This window comes from Lycorma delicatula, chromosome 11 (assembly GCF_047948215.1).
Source record: "Lycorma delicatula isolate Av1 chromosome 11, ASM4794821v1, whole genome shotgun sequence".
Lineage (NCBI taxonomy): Eukaryota > Metazoa > Arthropoda > Insecta > Hemiptera > Fulgoridae > Lycorma > Lycorma delicatula.
The window spans coordinates 24621273-24647139 of record NC_134465.1 but is presented as its reverse complement, the minus strand read 5'-3'; the positions used below and the strand labels follow the sequence as shown (position 1 = coordinate 24647139).

At 31.4% G+C, this 25867-nt stretch overlaps 1 protein-coding gene across 5 annotated transcripts in view; it reads left to right on the top strand.

The window, feature by feature from the left end:
• The window catches only part of LOC142332013 (uncharacterized), a 63325-nt gene extending 43300 nt beyond the window's left edge, over positions 1-20025 (top strand). For all 5 annotated transcript variants that reach the window (XM_075378077.1, XM_075378080.1, XM_075378079.1 and 2 more), the window contains 5 exons: positions 3725-3739; positions 6769-6840; positions 11873-12014; positions 14431-14548; positions 18800-20025. In XM_075378077.1, the coding sequence (XP_075234192.1) occupies positions 3725-3739; positions 6769-6840; positions 11873-12014; positions 14431-14548; positions 18800-18846 (394 nt within the window). In that variant the 3' untranslated portion in view covers positions 18847-20025. The remainder of the gene's footprint in view (positions 1-3724; positions 3740-6768; positions 6841-11872; positions 12015-14430; positions 14549-18799) is intronic.
• The last annotated feature ends 5842 nt before the right edge of the window (positions 20026-25867 follow it).

Genomic DNA, 25867 nt, shown 5'->3' with positions numbered 1-25867 from the left:
CGGAGGCTAAACAGGAAAAAGAAAGAAAGAAAGGTGCATTTAAACTAATTCAACGGCATTCAAACGAGTGCAAGTAAATTAATGAGTTGTTGTTTAGCTTTTATACTTTCCGGATCTGTCTTAAAATTTTCATTTAAGTGATCGCACTAGATAGAACGAATGTTGCAAGGAAAGGCATGAAAAATTTAGATTGTGAGTTGTGCATAAAGTTTGCATCTGATAGAATCCAGCTTCTGCACTCATATTTTATAAGTTATTACCTATATTTTCCCCAAAGGCCGATGCTTTAAATGAAAAAAACAGCCGAGTTAGAAATTTTCACAAAAATAACCATTTTAACAGATTTTTCGGATTTTCTCGGTGGGAAATGCATCAGTAATAAAGCATAAGTTTCATTTTATTGGTATCGAAATTTTATGAATGTATTTTTATTGTTCCAACGGTTTTCATTTTATAAGCAGAAAATATAAATAAAAAAAAATTTTTGCATAAAAACGTTGTTTAAACAACTGTTATACTTAGTTACGAGTTTAAAACATACGTTTTGTTCTACGAAACCTACTTCAAAATATCCTTCAATTGGTTTGCGGGTAACAATTTTGTCACAAACTCAGTCCTTTTTGAGCTCTATTGGCTGGTGTATAACGCGTTTGTAGTTAGCCTTCAACGTTAGTCAGTACGTCTTATGTTTGACTGAGAATCCCCTGTGTGAAAGGTCTTTACACCTCAAACAGAGACCTCAAAATTATGTAGTATTGTCAAAACTTTTTAAAGTTTTGACAATGAAGTAAAATCACGGCTACTTTCCGCTGTTACAAGTTGTTGTCGTGTGCCCCTCTTTTGTAATCCTGCGATATTTGACGTGTCTTGACATGCTGGTTTATTTGTAACTTTATTGTGCACGAAATATTTTTCTCGCACACTCGACAATATAAAACATTTCCGTTGTATGTAAATATTCTAGGACAGTCAGCTATCCACGAAGACAAACTTTTTTTCGGGAGGCATGGTACACATTAAACTTTACACAAACAAATAAACTACTAAACTGATGCGATGAACGCGTCAACAATAAAATGCGTAATTTAATTGTCTAGTGAGAAGAGTGCTGCAGTAGGTATGTGCGACGCACAACGGTATCGTCCGTCCTTGTCTCGCGTGAGTTTGTGTTTTAGTTGCCTCATAGTAATATTATCCTATCAAAAAAAATGACGCGCGGCTACTAAGTGCGCTGTAAGAACCGTGCGGCCAATAGGTTTGGTCGGGTCTACAACGTAGACTTCATTTTTATCGGTAGGTACCCTACCGACAAGTATTGTAAATAGAGCGAAAATATGCGTCATCATTAGATTTTAAGTAAAATATGCAATAACCGGTGAAAATGGGCTTAATATGCAAATGCATATAATCCGGTCTGTACTAATGAGCCTCAACATCCACCGGCAGTACGTGCAGCATAGCAGGTCGGCTTACCGTTTCCGGATCTATTCCTTATTTTCATCTTGCCTTGCCTCTAACCGCTAAGGCCAGGAACACCGGGCCCGGATATGCCGTTCCCGTGTCCTGCCCCAACAGCCGGGTCTCCGTCTTTTTTTTTTCTTTTCCTAAAGTAACTCCTCCCACTTCTTGTAATCCATTTCCTTTGCTCGTATAACGTCAGCCACGAATTTCACTATTGCTAGCCATTCTTCTTTACCTCTCAGCATATACCTTGTAGTTTCCGAGGTAATCTCTTGAAAGAGATATGTTACATTTGGATTTTAGATTCTCCCAACGAGTACATTCATAAAGGGTGTGACAGGTAGTGTCCTCTTGACCGTTATACACAAAATTTGGGAGCTCCCTTCTTTTAAACCTGTGTAAGTATACACCAAATCCTCCATGACTGAAGAGGAATTGTGACAAGTAGCTCCCACGTGACCGTGTTTTCTCCCCAGCCATGGTCCTATCTCAGAAATAAGCTTCTTTGTCCACGATGTAGTTTTAGCGGCGTTCCACTTCTCTTGCTATTCTTGTAGCAAGAGATTAGCGGTATCTTCCCTGTCCATGGCCTCAAATATCCGTTTCATTTGGGTAGCCCCTAACTGGATCAGCGGTACCCGGCCAGGACTCCCGCCGCATCCACTGACACCGTTCGGTAGGCCGCCACGATCCTTAAATTCATTCGTCGCTGCAGTGATGTCATCATTTTCACATTCGTCTTGCTGTTTAGTGCCGAAAACTAGAAAGGCACTGCATACAACACTATAGAACTTGCTCCTATCATCAAAAGCTTTCTTTTAGCCGCTCTGGGTCCCCACTTGGCTCCCATCAGTCTACTCAGAACGTTGACGTTATGCTCCGTCTGAATATGTATTTAGTTACTTTATTCGTTTTAATGTTCTTGACTTTATCATTCCTTGTTATTTACATTCAAAATATACCTTATTTATACTTAAAATGAATTTTATTTTTCAATAAATTAGCTTATTTTTTATAATAAACATTTTTTAATGTCGATTTAAAAAATTGTTTTTATTTTTTAAAGTCCACAAAGATTTCATTGTAAATTTCAAGTGCGATAAAAAGATAACAGTTACGAAAAATCTCTTTGTTTAGTTTGGGTGGTTTGATATTGCATTTCGCATGTTTTTCACAACGTTTTGTATATAGACCAATTGAAACAACTCATTAAGGGAGGAAAAAAATTGTTAACCGAATTTTTATTAGTGGAAATGGTAAAGGGTCTTATAATAAACGTAAAAAAAATAAATGCGAGTGAGGGCGGTAATGGGTTGATTTTGGGGGGGGGGGGGGTTGAAAAGTGGTGAAAAATGGTATTATTACGATTTCCAGCAAAAGTTGACGTCAAAAAAATTTGTTGTTATTTAATAGACAGAAAGGTATACTTTCACCAAGTTTCGTCAAAATTAAGTTATTTTTGCGTAAATGAAAAATAAAAAACGGAAAAAAGAAGCGATTTTTTTGCAATTTTTCTCGGAAATTTTGAGGTTACGTTAAAAAGTTACTTCTACAAAAGTTGTAAATTTTTGCATGATTTTCAACTTTTGGAATTATTTTTTTCAATCCCCAGGCCCCCCACATCATCCCTCCGCCACTTCCGCTCACTCATTTATTTATTTACGTTTATTATAAGCCCCTTTACCATTTCCACCTATAAAAGTCCCGGTAACAATTTTTTTTCTCTAAGTGTAATTTGGTTGGACTAATATCATTTTTACACATATGATTTTTTATTTTATCAGTTATCAAAATATTTTTTGCTTTTTTTAAATAAAAATTAAACTTTCTTTTTTTAAAATCTATCTTACTGTAGGATTACACCAACCTGGCTGGATTTTAGTTGATTAAATTGTGACTATTTTAATAATATGAAAAAAAATTATGTCTGTTTTATGATTGTAATTTTGTTTTCTTTTTTTTTTACAAAGTATGTTTGAATGAGAGAGGCGATGAAGTGAGAGGTGTGGAGTTTAAATGCGAAATTGATAATTAATAGAAATATTAATTGACTTCAGTATTTTAATATGTATAGTGATAATAGACGGATTCAAACTTTTAACGTAAAATATTACAAGATAACGTCATTTATTTCTCGATTGTAATATTTTTGATCAAACTATAACAAAATTGTAGAATATGTAATTCTTGATTATTTTGATAAGTCAAATTTTTTTTGTTTTCGGTTTGTGAACTGCATTGAAATGTCGCATTAACATTACAGAAGTATGAACTTTATGTAAGTATAATGTATTTGTAATTATAATTAATATATTTAGTTTTATAAACATATATTAAAATTAATATTAATAATTTTTGCGCCTCATTTAGCCACATTTTTTTTTGTGATATATAAAATCTCAAGAAAAAACAATTTTTATACAGATATGTACATGAGATACAGAAACGGTCGGCATATTATTCGTATCGATAGTTAAAAACGATCCGTAGAGAAAACATAAAGCTTTTAGAGACTTACTCAGACCAACATTTAAACACTCCCGCGAAAGAATTTAAGTCTATATTACTCAAGCGGAAAAAACAATCCGTGAATTAAACCATCTGCAGTGTGAAATCGATGATATTAGAAATTCATCATATTAAAATAAATAACTGCGGGAAGATAATAGTCGATTTGACTAATCGCTTGCCGGGTATCTCTACTTGACTGTAATCATTTGCCAACTCCACTTTCATCATCTTCATTGTATCCTATAGGATGACGCAAAATGTATTCAATACATTCTTAGTGCTTCCGATTAGCGACTGGTAGCTATCACTAGGAAGGGATCTATTTATTACTTTTGAATACTATTTATTATTTTCATTTTTCGTTTTATTTAATTCAGATATTAAAGAACGTTTAACGTGTATTTAAACCAATATGACGACAAGAATAATAAACATATATTAAAACATAAAACTACGTAAGAAATAACGTACCTGTTAATGAAATACGAATAAATAATTTGCAAACATGAAAAATTAATTGTCACCTCTGAGGTTGTTTTTATTCAATTCAAATCATGAGGGAAAAGGTGTTCGGCCACTGGCTGTATTAAAAGAGTTTTAACTATTTCATAATAACATGTCACTAATTTTACGTCTAATCATATTTTTATTATATATTTCTTTTCATAATTTATTTTTATATTTTCATAGGTAATCACATAGAAATCGTAATTTAAAAAAAAACTAATGAAATGTAAATTATTTACTAACGTATACTCATGATTCATTATATGTACATCGCATTAAACTATTCAAGTACTTATTTAAACGGTCATTTGCAATAAAAAAACAATATATATTTGCTCAACAAATATTACCAATAATTTTATAGAATTTTCATATTATATTACTGATATAAGAATATATTTTATAATAATTTTATAAAACAATATTATTATCATAAAAACTATGTTATTCGAACGTAATGAAAAATAAAAAATCCCTTCCGCACGCCTGAAGGCTGAAGTAAATTTCACCGATGCTAAGTAGAGGATAAAACATATTTTTACTTTAAAGTTAAGAAAAACTTGAAATTTACTCAATACGACAATGCTTGTACGTGATAAAATGCTTCACATGTTTAGCATACGACAAACCCCATATTCTTACAATTCCGGCAAAACTTTGGTCATCCCTTTCCGTAAGGGGTGGTCATATCAAAAATTGTTTCAGACAAACGTTTTAGGTAATGTTTCGACGACTATCGATCACTTTAAACCGATTCGATACTGTGCCTATTACGTGAGGTATGATTTTTTGTCTTCGAAACCCCATTTTTTCGATTCCCTGGACCAATGGTTGATGATATCAAAAAAATTTACTCGTATAAGTTTTAAATCCTTATCCAAGGAATAGTAGGAACTTTAAACGAATTCGATATTTTAGTTATAGCGAATTTTGTTTTTTGAAAACGCCCCCGTTTCCACCCCCATGGTTTGATTTTGCTCATTGACGAATTCGAACGAGATTTTCGGTCGTTATATTTTATGTATCAATTTATAAAGTGATTAGCGTAAAATTACGGCAGTTAACGTGTCCACAAAAAAATTGAAATATATATATAAACTTTTGAATTGACGGTGGTTTTGGGGATGGGGGATCTGAACCGCGAAGATATATCGAAATTTTCCGTAAGTCGAATCATGGTACCCATTACAATTGGTAGCTTTCTTATGAAATCTACGTAAAAATATTATTGTAATTTATATCAATATTTTCAAGTGTTTTCGTTAAAATTTGATAAAATTTTAAGGTGGTGTCTTGTACGAAGACTTCCTATAGTCTTCCTACAAGTAGTATGGATATAGGTTTTAATGATCCTTAACTATCACAAGTATTATCAAAACGTAAAGAAGGAAATCCTTTGATATTATACAGAACGATTTTCAATGAAATATACACTTTCGATAGTTTATAAATAATTTATTGTTCGATTATGAGGATTATTACTTCTAAAATTTTACAAACTATTTCGAAAAGTTTACATCTGTATAAGTGTTTACAGCGTGAGTTACACGATGTATATTTAGACGGAAGTACAATTAATAACAAACTTGCGAAATTATATTCGTAAAGTCAACTTATCAACACATTGGGGAGGGACAAATAACGTTTGCATTTATAAACCCCTTAAAAGTAATCAGAAGCCATTGGTTACCAAGTCCGGATTACTTTAACCAGTGTATGAAAGCTAAGTTTTTATCGGTTTGACGATCAATACAACCTCTTGGAATGTTCATTTAGATAATATTAAATTCCTACATCCCAGTAAGGCGTATTTGATTTTCTCTTACGATAATAAAGTTGTTAGTATCTGCGTTGACTGAGGAATTAGCTGTTCACTTAATGTCTTAGCCTTTCTATTTATGTGAAGATATAGATTTGTGAGTGTAATCAATTTTTTTATATCTTAAATTGTTTATATTAAAAAAAACATTGCGAGTGAAGCTACATCTATATTCCGAGCGAAGTCGCGACTGAGTACGCTAGTAAAATTATAAACCTTTATAATGATACAAAACCGCTTAAGTAATCTAATCTTAAATTATATTAATACGTAACTTCCTCTTCTTGGATTTGGAGAAAAAAGTGTGTGACTAAATTATTAGATGAGGCCAAGATTCCTTATCATCAATTACGGCACTTCCGTCAAATCTAAACTTTAGTATAGATATAGCCTAATTGTTCATTCATTGTTTATTATTAAAATTTCTTGTTAAATTTACTAAGAAATTTTATTGTAAAATGTTTTGTTAGGCAAGATCCTAATTTTCCCGGAAATCGTCAATGGAATCATTACTTAAAACGAGATACTAGTTTACCTAGGAAGTGAGTATTTCTTTCATATTTTTTTACGTGTATTTTATGTTTGTATTTATTATTAGTATTTTGTCAGAACCTTAATGTATATCATAATAGAAGTTATTTAAATTAAAACAAAAATAAATTAATAATAATTCTATACATTTTGTTGATTCTGTAAATCATCAAAAACTGGATTTGTAATAATAATTAACGATAAAAAACAAAAGGTAAGTGAGTAACAATATTCTTTTATAGCGACTTGAAAAAAATGTCCACATAAACAAAAAAAATAATAGTATTCTTTAACAGTATTTTTTTTTTTAATTTGTAAAACTTTTAGAAGGTGATATAAACTAAATAATCACCATTTTTCCCATCCGTAGTTGGATGTACTGATTTCAACGATTTTAATTCTTTTTTTATAGTTTTTATTCGGTTTTTTGGAAAAATGTTTATTATTATTGCCGATGTGGCAAAGTAGTAGCATCTCGACCTTTCATCCGGAGGTCCCGGGTTCAAATCCCTGTCAGTCTTGACATTTTTGACACGCTAAAAATGTAATTTATCATAAGTAACTGTTACAGATCGTAACCCTGTTTTTATTGTACTCAAATATATAAATAATTTTATGTGACTATATATATAATTAAGTTATGCAGTGAAATTACAATACGTAATATTTACATGTGACATTTATACATAGATATAAGTAGCTACATTGGAAAAGAAAACTCAAAATAATTTGTGTAAACTAAAGCTTTGTATAACATTCAGTTCACAATATCGCATCATATAGGATCAATGTAAGTTCCCTGTGACACACGATACACATCTAGCCTGTAGTCCAATTCCTTTCAAACAAGTACTTGTACAAAGCACTGTGCTGCAAACAGAATGATCGTAGATGGTCGGTGATAAGGGTGCTGATACATGTGTTGTTTTGAAAAACTCCAGAGAAAAAAGTCACAGGTGGTAAGGTCGGGGAAACGTAGAGGCCAGCACAAACGAACGTGCTGGTCAGTACAAACGACGGGTGGTTGTTAACTATTGTCAAGGCCATCCCACTCAATTAAGCTCTTTGGTAGTTACCTATACCGTTAGCGTCTGACAACTCAATGGAAACAGGGTGATGATCTCCCCTATTATAAATTTAACCTTGTATACCGTGTTGCAGTAGTAGATTTCTTCGGACTTCGTCCGAAACTACCTTTTCAGGCGTCACAGTTGTATCGTACTACTGGATGGCCAGTTAACTTTCGCTTACAGATGTATCACGTGGCTTTAAAATCAGAACACTACATACGAATAATGGGCCAAACGGGTGAATTTTCAACAAACTTCCTTCCAAAATCGCGTTCACTCTGATAACAGACTGACATTATGAAAATCAACACAGGAAAAATATTCTGTGTTCGTTCGCAGTCATTTTCTCCTACGGTCCTAACGACAAAATAAATTACTATACGAACATTACCGACCGTTGAACATTTTTTATATATCCTTTCCTTTGAAACTACTATCATGTATTTGAGTTTTAAAAACATGTTATCTGAGTTTATCATCACAAAGATTATTTGTAAAAAACTTGTAATTTTATAAAAGATTGAGCCAGTCTACATCACTCCCGGTAAAATAGAAAAAAAAATCCTAAGGATATGTGATGGCGAGAAGCGTGCAAATATTTACAGAATTTTCACATTTATATTAATATAAACTATAATTCAAAGAATTAAAATAAAACTAATTCAAGTATATGAATGTCATAAATTAACAAAAAAACTCCAAAGGAATAAATAAAATCAGCTTTACATAAAGAAATTAATCTCCAAATATGATTTTCTGGGATATTTAAACTGAAACTGTCCGACTACAAAGCGGTCCATTATTTGAACGTGTCAGCTTAAAACCAAGACATATATAAAAAGGCTTGGGTAGCAAGAAAGATTCAACGTATGAAAATATTTTTAACCAGATACTTCAATTTACCAAAATTGATATCAACCCTTGATATTCTAGACATATGTAAGACTATTTTTTAATACCCTCGAACATTTTGAAAAACACGCCAATAATCTTTATAAGATGAAGTAACAGAATTCAAGTGCAATACATCATTTTATCACCTGATAAGTTAACATGAAAATTATCAGTAGCTTCAACTCATCATCTGAAGTAAGAATGGAACAAGAACAATCACGGTAGATGATGTTTATGATAATGATAAAACTTATTCAATATTCTTAGTGTATCTTACACAGTGATTTAAATTCTAATATTATTGCGCATTTTTGTTCAGTTGTTATCTTATTGCCAAATTTAAAATAATTATTGTTTGTCATTAAAAAAAAAAAAACAACAGCCACGTAGGAATTCCAGGTAATGGACGTGCAGATTCCACTGTTAAAGACAAATGTAATCGACCTCCCTTTGCCACTCGTGTTACTCCTTCTGACTTTATTGATAAACAGTTTCTTCGAGCAAAGTGTCAAGGTTATTGGACGGCTCAGATGATAAACTCCCGTAAAAACTCTCCTCATGCAGAAAACTTCATCTTGAGGAAGTGGTCCTACATCGGCTGCGGTTAGGACATACCACAGTCACAAACGAGTAGCTCATATCAGCAGGATATATACCACTATGCGTACGATGCAACTGCCGCTTGACTGTGCACCACATACTTGTGGATTGTATATGTTATACAATCCTTGCGTCTTAAATTTAAATTACCCAGAAACATCATTCGAATCTTGGGCAATGATAATGAAATTTTGTTTCGAAAAAGTAGTTTTATATTTGCTTCGTATCGGTTTTATACATAAAATTTGATATTGTTGCGTTTAAATTTTGTTTCGAAAAAGTAGTTTTATTTTTATTTTAATTTTTACGGTTTTGTGTTGGTCTTTCATTTTGTTATCCGAGAAAGGAACCTTTACAACCTTCTGGGACTTCTTTAAATTCTGTTTATGTTTATACAGATTTTGTTAGTTTTTATTTTATACTTTTATGCTTCTGTTAAATAATTCTATCGTATTTTTAAGATTCTGATTCTGATATAAATTGCAAGTTTTTAATGATATTAGTTTTAAAATTTATTTCACTTTTAATATCTTAGATTTTTTATTAATGTTTTTATGTTAGTTCTTAATCTTTTATTATCCGAGAAGGGATCCTTACATCCCTCTCGGACTTTGTTAAATTTTGTTTATTTTTAGTTATATTTTACCTGTATAATTACTTGGAAGATTTTTGTTAAATTTTTTAGGCTAGTTGTAGTTTTTATTTAAATTTTTTATGAAACCATTTTATTCCCGACGATGATGATGCGAAAGCGTTTTTCGCCCTCCAAAATAAAAAGAATTATGTATTAAGTAACTTTTATTTTTTATTTTGAAATTGTTGTGTAATTTCCAGTGGTTTTTTTTTTTAATTTTAAAACATGAATTTTGATAGTAAATCTTATTTTACAAATTTTTCACGTCACCAAAAAAGAATTTAGTTTTCGGTTACATTAAAAAAGTATTTTTCTAACAAATGTGGTAATGTACTGACTAGATATTTAAAAAAACTTTTCTTTGCTTTAACTTATTTTACACCATCTTGTTCGAAATTAAATCAAAACAAAACTTATAGGGAAAGTTTTGTTTTGGGTTTATTTGTTTATTATCCGTATAACAAAGTTATTGTATGTCAAACGTAAAAAAAAAAACAGGATTTTTTTATCCTAATTTATTTCTCAAGAACATATTGCATATACGGTGGTTCTGGTCAAATGCCATAAGAGGTGACTAATTTTTCCGAATAATCAACGTCCGAAAAATTTCAGTACGATCTCATTTTACCAGTGTAGCTGAAAACCGAGCGAAGAAATTTTTCGCTAGCCGTAACTCTGAAATAAAGCATTGTAGTACATATGTTTACATGAAGCTTGCACAAAATAAACAAAGTATTGTGATCGCGAAAAATTTCAGATTTCAACGAAAATATCCATTTTGACATTCCCTGAATCCATTTTGACTAGTTTCGACGTGACGTATGCCACGGCGAATAAGTGTGTGTACGTACATATGTTCTCACACAAATCAAAAACGATTAGCCGAAGTTCAAAATCCAATTTTTTTTTGGATTTTGGACTTGGGCTAATCGTTTTTCTTACCTGCAGTAATTGTACAATTCCACCCGCGGGGTAATTCGTTGGATATGTAAACTGTATACATTAAGTAATTGCCGGATAACCAAATATTGTTAAGCACTTCTTCATTTACTTTAAATTTACATTGAATTAATTATTACATTATGTTACAATATTTTCATACAATTAGTTAAGTTTACATTTTTAAATTAATATTAAATATGCTGTCTAGCAAGAACAGATGTAGAATTTAGTAATATTATTTCTTAAACATTTAAAAAAAGAGACAAATGCATACAATTCATAATTCTAATAATAGTTAAGACCAGTAGATTTATTAACAAATAAGAAGAAAAAATATGACAAGAGATGTTTATATTTAAACAAGAGGACAAAGAAAACAAATGAATCTGAACAGTAATAAAGGGTGTATTACTGAAATTTACTTATATGTTAAGCTTATTATTGAAAAGCTCTCAACGGCCCGCATTGAAAGCATTTCAACGATATATCATAAGTGGTACTTATTTTCATTGGTTCCACATTTATAGCCAAATGAAAATTTAATTAATAAAATATATGGTTCTTAGAAGGGTAAGGCACGTCGGTTCAAATCAGACTTCGTCTGTTACGATAAATAATAATTTAATAATAATAATAATAACAATAATAATAATATATATATGAAAAAATATCAGAAATTATTAATGAAATAAAATGTTATATATTTTTCATTAAAAAAATGAGTACATGTAATTTAATAGACGTAAAAGGTGGTCATGTGATGCCCAAATCAGATTTTTTATTATTCTTCTTATAAGTGAAATAGGTGAAGAAAGTCTGGTAGAACGTCATGGATACACTTTGTATATATTTCACCTCGTATACTCAGCTTAACCGTATTATAACAAAAAATTTATTTTTCAGTTGCAACGTAACTGACGATGTCGATGGTTTAGAATATCCTTCACAATCTGAAACTATTATAATTAATAATGATTCAGAACGGGATACCAATTTATCTGATGTACCTGTTACAAGAACTACTTACGTTTGCAATGATTCTTTGGTACGTATTTTTATCAATGAATTCTTTCATTTGCATTACTTAATTTTAATTTGTAAAAAAATAATAAAATAAAATCTTAGAATTAACAACTAATTTTCTAATACATATTTCAAAAACAGAATTATAATTTAACCAACGCACGTAGTTGGAAACGATATAAATTTGTATAAATGGCTACACAGAGAGGCCAGTGGTGTTAAAGTCTGGGGCTACCCAGACGGGAGATAGTGACAAGGCTCGACTTGAAGTCCGGAGCACTTGACGATGATTTGAATGTAGTCAGGGTGTGATTTCACCCTTGGTGTCTGTTTTCAGGCCAGCCACCACCAAAACTGCCTCCAACTAGACTGTGTGGATAGCAGCACCAACTTTCGTTGCACGTCATCCAGCTTCATTCGGCATCTTTTGGTACTCATGTCCTATTCCATACTGGGGCAGCATACAAAACTGTTGAGGCGACCACGGAAGCTATCAACCTTTTGTTAGACTACCTAGGTCCCCTTATATTACCCACCGGGGTTTGGTCTAGTGGTCGACTCGTCATCACAAATCAACTGATTTCGAAGTCGAAAGTTCTAAGGTTTAAATCGTAGAAAAGGCAGTTACTTTTATACGGATTTTAATAGTAGATCATGGATTCTGGTGATCTTTTGTGGTTGTATTTAAATTAACCACTCACCTCAGGAACGGTCGACCTGAGACTGTACAAGATTTACCATCTACATTCATACGTATCATCCTTATTCATCCTCTGAAGTAATACCTGACGGTGATTCCCAAAGGCTAAACAGAAAAAAAAAGAAATTTGTTGCTGGCCTTAACTACTACAACCAGTACCGTCTTTTCTACTTAAAATCTCCCTCTGAACCGTTTTTGTGTAGAATTTCAGGGGTTGCAATTCCAAGTTATCTTTATGGGATTTCTCTTCTGCCTAGTTGCACCTATTCTTTCTCCTCAAATCCTTTCGTGTTCTTTGCGATTCCTTCTGTTTTTCAACTCTTCATCTGACGTAATATATTTTCCTCGTCGTATTATCTATTCCATTTGTTATATTATTGCAAAACTTACTTTTTTTAAATTGTTATAAAAATTGTATTTTTTATCAGAGACGAAATTTCTTATTAGTTTACAGAAATAAACAGTTATTATTTCATTCCATTCTTTGCTGTTATGTAACTATAGGAAATTTTGTTAATGCTTTTTTATTAAATAGAATTTGTCCGATCGAAATAACTCATTTAGAGGAAAAAAATGTCACTTGGACTTTTAAGTGGAAGTGGTGAAGGGGCTTATAATAAACATAAAAAAAATAATAAATTCCTTAGCGGTGGTGGTAAAGAGTTGATTTGGGAGGTAAAAAAGAGGGGGAAAAATTATATTATTGCGATTTCCGGCGAAAGTTGAAGTCAAAAAATTTGTAGTTATTTAAGAGAGAGAAAGAATACTTTCACCAAGTTTCGTCAAAATTAAATTATTTTTGCGGAAATGAAAAATAAAAAACGAAAAAAAAGAAAAGATTTTTCGAATTTTTTTCGGAGACATTGAGGTTATTTTAAAAGTGACCTCTACAAAAGTTGTAGATTTATACATGATCTACAAATTTTGTATTGGAACATTTTTTTTAACCCCCCCCCCCCAAATCACCTTTCCACCACTTCTGCTCACGCATTTAATTTTTTAATTTTAATGTAAGCCCCTTTACCATTTCCACTTATAAAAGTCCAGGTAATAATTTTTTTTAAAGTGTAATTAAGTTGGACTAAATAGTATTTAAACGATTTAGTTGTATATTTATTATTTAATACTTCATTTCATTTAAACTTTCTAAGATTAAGTCAAGTCATACTCGCACATTAGTAGTATATGAATCAGAGCCCACGGGGCTGGTCTAGTGTTTAACTCGTAATCGCAAATAAGCCGATTTTGAAGTCGAGAATTCTATAGTTCAAAGGCAGTTACTTTTATTCGGATTTGAATAATAGATCGTGAATTCCCGTATTTATTGGTGGTTGGGTTTCAATTAACCATACATCTCAGGAATGGTCGACCTGAGAATGTGCGACTACACTTCATTTACATACAACATATCATCTTCATTCATCCTCTGAAATAATATCTTACGGTGGTTCCGGAGGCTAAACAGAAAAAGAAATTATATGAGCCAGAATTGTCAATTTTTTGGGAATCTAGCCATTGGCAGACAAAGACAAGTCTTTGTTTGTGTATGCGATGACTAGCAGGATAAGCAACAACGATGCAGAGAAATTTCAGCCTCTTACAAATTATTCACGAAATAATACTATGTACGACGAACTTAGAATACAGCCTTAGGTACAGACTATTGATTTTACTTTTATTGTAATTATTTTTATTACTTTATTATAATTCAGTAATTTAATGTGTTATTATTTCTTAGTTTTATGAAGAACCATTTTTGATGCTTAAAACACAATCAAATATAAATACTGATTACCAAAACACGACTTACACAGCTTACATACTTTACAATATGAATGGATACAAATTTAAAACAGGTACGTAAAGTTAACATTACATACATTCGATTAATGTTATTTATTTTAATATACTTTTAAATACCGTTGTGTATTTTTTTTTTTTTGAAATCCATTTTCTGTGCTATGTTAATTTAAAAATATTTTCAGTATTATTTAGCTTATTGAAATAAATGTACAGCTGTTTTTAGCATAAACAAAAAAAACCGTTATTGAGATTGCTGTTATTTGGTTGGTTGATAACCTTTAATGTAAAAATACTTTATTTCGAAGAAAACGAGAGGAGGTTGGTTTATTATTAATTTAATCAGCTGAACTTGAGTAGATTTTTTCCTCAATTTGAATCGGTAAATTGTCACCTAAGGTTAAATATTAGTGAAAATATCTAATAATTTTCTTGACTTTTTTCTTTTGATTTATTATTGTTTTTACTTCTACAATAAAATAGTTACTTATTATTTATTATTTAATTTTTGAAAAGTTGGAAGCGTTAATGCCTAGAACCTTCCAAATTACACTGTTATTAAAATTATATTTCAGTAGTTTTTGTATTTATAACATTCGCTTTTTTGATAATAAATTTGATTAGTAATTTTATCTGAGTGAAATTAATAATTTTTCTATTTATAAACATTACAGTATCTTCATTACTTGTTTTTCTAGACAAAACAACTATTCAAAAGATATGTCGTAAATTTGTATTACCCTTTTGCGTTTAAAAATATTCCAGAGATCTCTCAAACTTAAATCTTAGCTAAAAATTTACTTAAAATCATTTTTAGTTTCTTTTTTCTTTTATAGAAATTTATCTTTCTCTTCAGTATAATATTTCTATGTAATCGTGCCTCCTATTAGCTATTTGTTTATCAGGTAATATTTAATATTATTTTTATTTTCTTAAGATTTTTAATCCAGTTTGCAGATTTTTTCAATGTTTACGGGAATTATAATTTTACGTTTGAGCCAGTCGATAAAACAGGTTAGTTACTGAATTTATTTTGGTTAATATAAAAATGAAAATACAGAGTGGTTCATTTTAATCGTCTCAGGCGATTTTCTCGTAAACTACGCACAATACAAAAAATTACGTAAACAAAAGTTACTTAGATTGGAGAGAAACTTTTTTTGACCTTGACCTTGATCGTTATTTCGCTGTTAAGACGATTTTTTCGAAATGAAATTACCTATTTGTGGCACCACCAATGAAAAAATGAGAAAATGTTACATTAGAATATGTAGTCGCACATATGACCTTTGACCTTTTTTGATGATTATACGGCTAACCATGAGATATAGTGTAAAGTCATTTTATGCTCTTTCCCATAGTTTCCAAAATAAATGGCCTAGAATATGGATATTCCAGGAATATTGTATGACCTTCAAAAACGTGTAATTCGTATAACACTATCGCTGATGGTTATCTGTATGACCTTAAAAAAAGGTCCAAGGTCATATGAGTGACTGCATATTCCAATGTAAAATTTTATGTTATTTTCATTGGTGGGATCAAAGGTAGGTCACTGCATTTGAAAATATCGTTTTAACTTTGAAATAAGGTCAAGTTCAAGGTCAAATACAAGGTTAACATAAGGTGTTCCTCTCCAATCTGAGTAACTTTTGTTTAAATCATATTTTTGTATTGTGCGTAGTTTGCTTGAAAATTCCTGGGGCGACTAAAATCTTGTAATGTAAATGCAGTAAATGTTTTGGTCAGATAAAAGCCATTAGATGAATAAAACTATAAATTTCAACGATTATGTAGGATTCAAGTACAATTTTTTTACTTTTTAACTGATTTTAACATTACCTAACAATTTAAAATAATAACATCGATGCTATTCCTCTTTGTTCTTTTGCGAGGCCTACGCAATTTACAGTGCCTTGAGTGTTATGGTGCCCCGTAATGACGACAGCTTCCTGATAATAACTGTTCTATGAGTGCACATGAGAGGTTGAGCTGCAGATGATCTTAACCCATCATTCTAATTATTTATGGCACCCCCTCTAGTGTAAAAAAGACAGTGGTATTCGTATGGGTACCGGGCCATTGCGACATTCTTGGAAACGGACACGCTAATGAGGCTGCCAAGAGAGCGGCAACAAATGCCCTCCGATTAGAATTAACATGTGAGAGCGACTTAACGAAGATAATCCGTGTCAAACTACGTACTCAGTTAAATAAGTTCTAATCCGGGAGAATATTTTCGAGAAATAGTACAGTCAATTTGTATTTTTATTTGAAAATCCTTCCTCCCGATTGATGTTTTTTTCATATGTTAGGAGTGATGAGGGAAGCTTAACTCCAGATTTATAACATCCTCCTCCCATAGATTTTTGAAATTTTGAAAATATTTTTTTTAGATTAATAACTTTCCCAAATGCAATACAGACGAAAAACAATTATTTCCGGTGAAAAAAACGAAGAAACACGTTTTTTACAACTTCAGCGCCACCTAGTATTTCAATTTCAAATTATACGACATAACTTTAAAGACATTAATTGTAGAGGAGAATGTCCTCTACAATTTTTGTTTGCAAAACCTTTCTCTAAAATGCATAGATTCAGAGAAAAACCCATTTCAAAAACTTTTTGAGTGTTTCGAAAGTCTATGGGAGGGGGATGTTACAAATCTGGAGTTAAGCTTCCCTCATCACCCCTAACGCACGGACAAAAGATCAATCGGTAGGTAAGGATTTTCAAATACAGTCTATTTTGATGACAAATTGGCTGTACAGTCATCCAACTCGGCTGTGAGGCGTGTAATGTAAAATGTACCGTAAATCACTTAGTCATAGAATGCCCAATGTCCGTGTCTATTCGTCTATAATTAAATCTGTGTTCAGATGTGAGGTTTACTCAACCTGAAGAAATACATCAAACGACTGTTGCGGTTTCTGTGATAGTGGTATGAAAAACTTAATTTACCGGATATATTTACGTGAAATTTCTACGGAGTTCTGCGTGTCCAGTGAAAATAGTCTAATGTTCATGATCCAATATTTTTTTACCCATTTCTTATTCGTGTACCATTTTTTTATCAAATGTTTGGTGTTTATTGCCTAATTATTTACGATAACTAAATTTTATTTTAGTCGCTAATGACTGTTATCGCTGATACTACTATAAACAAACTATGAAAAAAGAATTAATCAAAAAAATTGTGATATAGTGTCTAGCTGGTTTAGTCTATTATTGGCTAATTGTAATTTGATACACATTTCCATTACAGAAGAACAAGTTCGTTAGAACTTCGTCGATAAGAGGCGACGAAGTCAATGAACTACGTTTACAGTTCTAAAGACGACCTAACCTAACAGTGAAATGAAAGTGGAGGAAAAAAGCGTGAAAATATTATATATCAGTTCGATTAAATTAGTAATAAAAAATAATTTTAAAAAATATGAATTTTGTTAGACAATATTTTTTTTCCATTTGATGAACCGCGGCACTCGAATATGTAATTTTATTCATTTTTATTAATGTACCTTTACGAATCGCGCCGCTAGATAGCAGTACTTGATAGTACTAGGTAGCGTACAAAAACTTGATAATGTACTTGAATTAATAAAATTTAAAAGAAAATATAGTACAGCTTGTTTTAATAGTAATTGTTTTTATGCAAATGAAAGTACTGAAGACGAAACAATTTTTTTAATTCCCATCACTTCTTAAAAAAAAATGAAAGTATTAGTTTAAAAGATATTATATTAGTTTTATTAAAAAATGAATAAATAAAATACAAATAAATTTGATTGGTAAAATCGAATTATAACTGCAATATACTTCAGCAATAACTGTAATATTACATCACGGATTTTCGAAACGTAAAGGTCATTATACTAGTTTTATTAAAAAAGTAAAAATATAGTATGAAGTGTATGATGACTATCAACAAAAAAATTCCTTTTTAATTGTAAATCCATAAATTAACAGTCAGTAATACATAAAAAAAAATAAAAAATAAAAAAATAAACTAACAAAACGTCAAACGTGATATCAAAACCTTTTTTGATATCAGTATCGTTTTGTTAAAAACAGTTTTATTTATATTAGAGAAATTTTTCCTTTTGAACAGAAGAAATGATATCTACGAGACTCTCTTATCATCCGGTTTACAATTTCATTGTAATTTTGATTTACTTTTTTAATTTTTTTAGATTGATTTTATTTTTGTGAATGTATTTTTTTAAATTTCTTTTTATAAGTTTTATTTTACGTTTAATTTTTATTTTCTGTTTGTTTATTTGCTTTATTTTTTTTCGCATTTACAGGAAATCTTGTTACTGTGGTAAGGAATGGAGAAACTACTTCTAAATGAAGTTATCTTTAAAATATGTATAATTTAATAGTTAAATTTAAGTATGAATAATTTTCCTAACGTCTGCTATTTTTATATAAATGATATTTTTATAAATGTTAATGATCCTTAAAGTAAAAAAAAATAAATAATTTAAATTGGTTTAAATATAAAAATCCCACAATCACCTTGTAAAATTGAATAGTTGATTTCCAAAAAAAAAAAATTAATTGCAAGATTTTAGACAGCAATCTAAAATAAAAAAAATATGTGAAATAAAGGAAAATGTTGATTCTAAATATGAATAGATTTGTATTTGCTTCATAAACTGAAGTTTAGTGCGTAACCTAAACAATTTAAGTTCCTCTTATTTATTACACAACTTATCCACAATTAAATAACTATTGATAATTTTTTTACATTTACTTATTAGAATTTATTTTTTTTTACGTATTATGGCTAAATTCACATCGTAGGAACATGTTAAAATAATTTTTATAATGCAAATTTAACTAACGACTAATTAATAAATTTATTGCATGTAAATTATTTGTTTGAATTTTATTTTTGTTTAATGAATGAAAAAATAATATAATTGTTATGGTAAATTACTAATTTTTTATTAATATCATAATGTACATGAGTTTCCATTTTCCTATCGTATTATTATTACCGTTATTTTTATTATTATTATTATATTTTTTAATTAGTTAAGTCAGTAGAATGCTCTTTCTACAACAAAAACGGTAAATGTTTCTTCACACTGTTTGTTGATAGACGACAAATTTTAAATTAAGGTAAAATTTTATTTATTCCAACTAGGTTATTGTGAAATAATTTCGCTTAGAGAAATGTGTAATTTCTGTAGTGTAATAATGTAATATTACTTCACATCACCAGGGTTATCGACCATACGCCAACGGGAAAAATTGGAACTCGTTGACCAATATGTGTGTGCTCGCCGCAATACACTTTGGCGACCAAATTGAGCACCTAATATACGAGTATATATTTATTGTACAAGTAATATATTTTCAATATACTGACAAAAAAAAACTAAATTAATAATTAGGGTTCAAGATAAAATTTTCATTTTGATAAATTTATCTAATTTACTAAATCGTTGAAAGAAATTATCATAATTGGAATGAGAAAAAACCGTAAGTTTGAAATTAAAAAAAAGATAAACTGATAAAAGAATTTTTTTTTTTTGTCTTCAGTCATTTGACTGGTTTGATGCAGCTCTCCAAGATTCCCTATCTAGTGCTAGTCCTTTCATTTCAGTATACCCTCCACATCCTACATCCCTAACAATTTGCTTTACATATTCCAAACGTGGCCTGCCTACACAATTTTTCCCTTCTACCTCTCCTTCCAATATTAAAGCGACTATTCCAGGATGCCTTAGTATGTGGCCTATAAGTCTGTCTCTTCTTTTAACTATATTTTTCCAAATGCTTCTTTCTTCATCTATTTGCCGCAATACCTCTTCATTTGTCACTTTATCCACCCTTCTGTTTTTTAACATTCTCCTATTGCACCGCATTTCAAAAGCTTCTAATCTTTTCTTCTAAGATACTCCGATCGTCCAAGTTTCACTTCCATATAAAGCGACACTCCAAACATACACTTTCAAAAATCTTTTCCTGACCTTTAAATTAATTTTTGATGTAAACAAATTATATTACTTACTGAAGGGTCGTTTCGCTTGTGCTATTCGGCATTTTATATCGCTCCTGCTTCGTCCATCTTTAGTAATTCTACTTCCCAAATAACAAAATTCTTCTACCTCCATAATCTTTTCTCTTCCTATTTTCACATTCAGTGGTCCATCTTTGTTATTTCTACTACATTTCATTACTTTTGTTTTTTTCTTGTTTATTTTCACGCGATAGTTCTTGCGTAGGACTTCATCTATGCCGTTCATTGTTTCTTCTAAATCCTTTTTACTCTCGGCTAGAATTACTATATCATCGGTAAATCATAGCATCTTTATCTTTTCATCTTGTACTGTTACTCCGAATCTAAATTGTTCTTTAACATCATTTACTGCTAGTTCCATGTAAAGATTAAAAAGTAATGGAGATAGGAACATCCTTGTCGGACTCCCTTTCTTATTACGGCTTCTTTCTTATGTTCTTCAATTGTTACTGTTTCTGTTTGGTTCCTGTACATGTTAGCAATTGTTCTTCTATCTCTGTATTTGAACCCTAATTTTTTAAAATGCTGAACATTTTATTCCAGTCTACATTATCGAATGCCTTTTCTAGGTCTATAAACACCAAGTATGTTGGTTTGTTTTTCTTTAATCTTCCTTCTACTATTAATCTGAGGCCTAAAATTGCTTCCCTTGTCCCCATATATTTCCTGAAACCAAATTGGTCTTCTCCTAACACTTCCTCCACTCTCCTCTCAATTCTTCTGTAGAGAATTCTAGTTAGATTTTTGATGCATGATTAGTTAAACTAATTGTTCTGTATTCTTCACATTTATCTGCCCCTGCTTTCTTTGGTAACATTATTATAACACTTATTTTGAAGTCTGACGGAAATTCCCCTTCTTCATAAATATTACACACCAGTTTGTATAATCTATCAATCGCTTCCTCACCTGCACTGTGCAGTAATTCTACAGGTATTACGTCTATTCCAGGAGCCTTTCTGCCATTTAAATCTTTAAATTCAGATCTCTCTTAAATTCAGATCTCAGTATTGTTTCTCCCATTTCATCCTCCTCAACTTCCTCTTCTTCCTCTATAACACCATTTTCGAATTCATTTCCTCCGTATAACACTTCAATATATTCCACCCATCTATCGACTTTACCTTTCGTATTATATATTGGTGTACCATCTTTGATAAACACATTATTAGATTTTAATTTATGTACCCCAAAATTTTCCTCAACTCTCCTGTATGCTCCGTCTATTTTACCAATGTTCATTTCTCTTTCCACTTCTGCACACTTTTCTTTAATCCATTTTTCTTTCGCCAGTTTGCACTTCCTGTTTATAACATTTCTTAATTGCCGATAGTTCCTTTTACTTTCTTCATCACTAGCATTCTTATATTTTCTACGTTCATCTATCAGCTGCAATATATCGTCTGAAACCCAAGGTTTTCTACCAGTTCTCTTTATTCCGCCTGAGTTTGCTTCTGCTGCTTTAAGAATTTCCTTTTTAACATTCTCCCATTCTTCTTCTACATTTTCTACCTTATCTTTTTCACTCAGACTTCTTGCGATGTCCTCCTCAAAATTTTTCTTTACCTCCTCTTCCTTAACCTTCTCTAAATTCCACCGAATCATCTGACACCTTTTCTTCAGGTTTTTACCCCCAATCTACATTTCCTTATCACCAAATTATGGTCGCTATCAATGTCTGCTCCAGGGTAAGTTTTGCAGACCACGAGTTGATTTCTAAATCTTTGCTTTACCATAATATAATCTATCTGATACCTTGCAGTATCGCCTGGCTTTTTCCAAGTGTATATTCTTCTATTATGATTTTTAAATTGGGTGTTGGCAATTACTAAATTATACTTCGTGCAAAACTATAAGTCGGTCCCCTCCTTCATTCCTTTTGCCTAGCCCGTATTCACCCACTATATTTCCTTCTTTTCCTTTTCCAATGCTTGCATTCCAATCTCCAACTATTATTAAATTTTCATCTCCTTTTACGCGTTTAATTGCTTCATCAATCTCTTCGTATACACACTCTACCTCATCGTCATAATGGGCGCTTGTAGGCATATAGACGTTAACAATCGTTGTCGGTTTAGGTTTTTATTTTATCCTTATTACAATGATTCTATCGCTATGCGTCTTGAAATACTCCACTCTCCTCCCTATCTTCTTGTTCATCACGAAACCTACTCTTGCCTGCCCATTATTTGACGCTGAGTTAATTACTTTAAAATAACCTGACCAAAAGTCGCCTTCCTCTTCCCACCGAACCCACTAATTCCTACTATATCCACATTTACCCTATCCATTTCCCTTTTTAAATTTTTCTACCCTACCAACCTTTTTTAACTTCTAACATTCCACGCTATGACTCGTAGAATGTTATTTTTTAATTTTCTGGTGACCCCTTCCTTAGTAGTCCCTACCCGGAGATCCGAACGGGGGACTATTTTACCTCCGGAATATTTTACTAAGGATGGCGCCTCCATTATTGCTATGTGAAAATGCAGAGCCACATTTTCTTGGAAAAAAAAACAGCTGTAGTTTTCCATTGCTTTCAGCTGGGCAGTACTCAGAGGACTGAGTGATGTTGATATGGCCGTTTAAGTCATTGTGACTCACGCCCCTAACAACTACTGAAAGAGCTGCTGCCCTCTTTCAGGAATCATTCCTTAGTCTGGCTCTCAACAGATACCTCTCCGATATAGTTGCACCTTCGGTGCAGCTACTCTGTATCCCTGAGCACTCAAGCCCCCCCCACCAACGGCAAGGTCTCATGATTCATAGAGGAGGGATAAAAGAATAAGAGATGAAATGGTTTCGTCGTTCTGGTCGCACCAGTTAGGAACGATGGAACGATGGACTGGTGCAGCTGGAAGTCTTTGGAACGTCCTCGAATACCCTCGCTGTTCAGTTCTTACGACCACGCCTCTCTGATTGACAAAGATAGAATAAAATCATAAGTAATAAGAGATTCTCTCTTCTGGCAACCGCCGGGGCTCTCATATACGCTGTTGTATAATAAGTCCCGTTAAAGCACGTCAGGGCGAAGAATGGTGAGGGGTGGGTTTGTGACCGGTACGTCACAAGGCGGGTGTGGCGCTTCCCCTACGGGATTGGGATGTCGTATAATAAGATTGACGTCACGTGAAATATTCTTAATACTAATATTTTAACAAACAAACTAGAACTTGAACCTTACAATGTTTTTATTATTTTTCTTTTTTTTTAATAAAAATTAAAGAAAAACCATAACTCCATTTGTAAGTACAAATTAAGTTTAACTCAGGAAGAGTTCACTTCCTGTCTCAGGAAGAAATATTTAAGAACTTATCATCTGGGATTAAAAATTAATTACAAAGATTACTTAATAAAACAAATGACAATAATATTAAAAAAAGAAAAATAAAACTTGGTGTTTTATTATTTGCTTGAGAATAGAGCATGAACAATTAAGCTATTTTTGTTATCTTTAGTTATAAAATGTTAGAATTGCTGCTACTTATTACATAGTAGTTAAGTTTTTTAATTAATTTATATATTACTTAAGTCCTCATACTGGCATACGATGCTTTAATTTCATCGATGTAAGTTGAAATTATTTAAAAATGTTAAGGGTACCAAAAAGCCCTTTTTTTATATATTTCTTGAAATTGCTTTATCATTTTTAATAGGAAGATAATTTTTAACTTTGAAGAAAGTGATACGCAATGTATATTTTCTGCTTTGCCAATTAAGCAACCCTTTCATCGTATCGGTTATGTATTTTTTAAAGAATAATTATTATTTTAAAATATTTTAGTATAAAGTTGCATAGCCACGCTGTTTACGCCCAATCATACACCCATCGGCTTGGTCTAGTGGTGAACGCGGCTTTTCCAAATCAACTGATTTGGAAGTCTAGATTTCCAGCGTTCACGTCCTAGTAAAGTCAGTTATTTTTACACGGATTTGAATACTAGATCGTGAATACCGGTGTTCTTTGGTGGTTGGGTTTCAATTAATCAAAAACATCTCAGGAATGGTGGAACTGAGACTGTACAAGACTACACTTCATTTACACTCATACATATCATCCTCTGAAGCATTATCTGAAAGTTAATTACCGTAGGTTAAACAGAAAAAAAGGCATAATCATACAGTCCAGTTATTTAATGTAGAGAATATATATAAAACGTATTCTAATATTTAAAATAAAATAAAAGTAGTTAAAAATAATAAAAAAATAAATAATAAAATAAAAACACTTGGGGCTCTTTAAGGGATTGCAATGATTTATACATATAATTCTCTAGTCGTGTGATCTACAGCCATTATGATTATTGTACTCATCATATACTTTTCAGCATGTTTATGTTCATCTAACTGTTATTACGTAATATATCAGATTAAAATTAAACAATTATAGGTAATGCACTAAATGAGAAATAGAAATACAGGTTTTATTATTATTGTAGATCTGCTTGTCTAGATTCGTCTAAAATATAGTTGACCGAATGTTTATTTCTTCATATACATATTAAATAATTACAAAATGTGAACGAATGATTAAGTAATGTTGAAAAATTGTACGATAAACGACATTTTTTTCTTAATGTCATCATTATATATATATATATATATATGAATCTTATTATCAGTTTATTCGATTTTAAAATTAAATTTTGAATGTTATAATCAATGAAATGTTTTAAAATTAATTTCACTGCCTAGTTCCTTCAAGTATAAAAAAAGGATGTATATATAAACTACATCTGAAATACCCATTAATACACTAATATTTATCATAAATTATTCCCGCACTTTTTCCTGGAAGTATTCCGATTTCTCCTATTGCAATCGGACAGAACTGTAGCTCTTCTACACCGGTAAAACCAACTTATATGTGCATATATATTTATAAAACGTTTGGAGAACAATGTCTATTATTTTAGTATCTAAATCCAACATAAACATCATGAACCTTTACGTCAATATGACAGGTGGTAGCGCTTCACATTAGTTCCAAAAGAAGTGTTCGAATCCTGCTCATGTATTTTTTTTTTAACCTCTGGGACTACCGTTAGGTATTTTACATCAGAGGATGAGGTGAACGTTTAAATCAAGAAAACCTTAAAATTAATATCAATTTATTTTTATAAGATACTATAAGAAGAGAGACTTATAGGCCATATATTAAGGCATCCTGGAATAGTCGCATTAATATCCGAGGAACAGTTAGGAAAAAATTGTGCAGGCAGGCAACGTTTGGAATATGTAAGACAAATTGTTACGGATGTAGTATGTGCACAAAATGAACGACTAGCGCTAGATAGAGAATCTTGAAGAGCTGCATCAAACCAGTCAAATGACTGAAGAC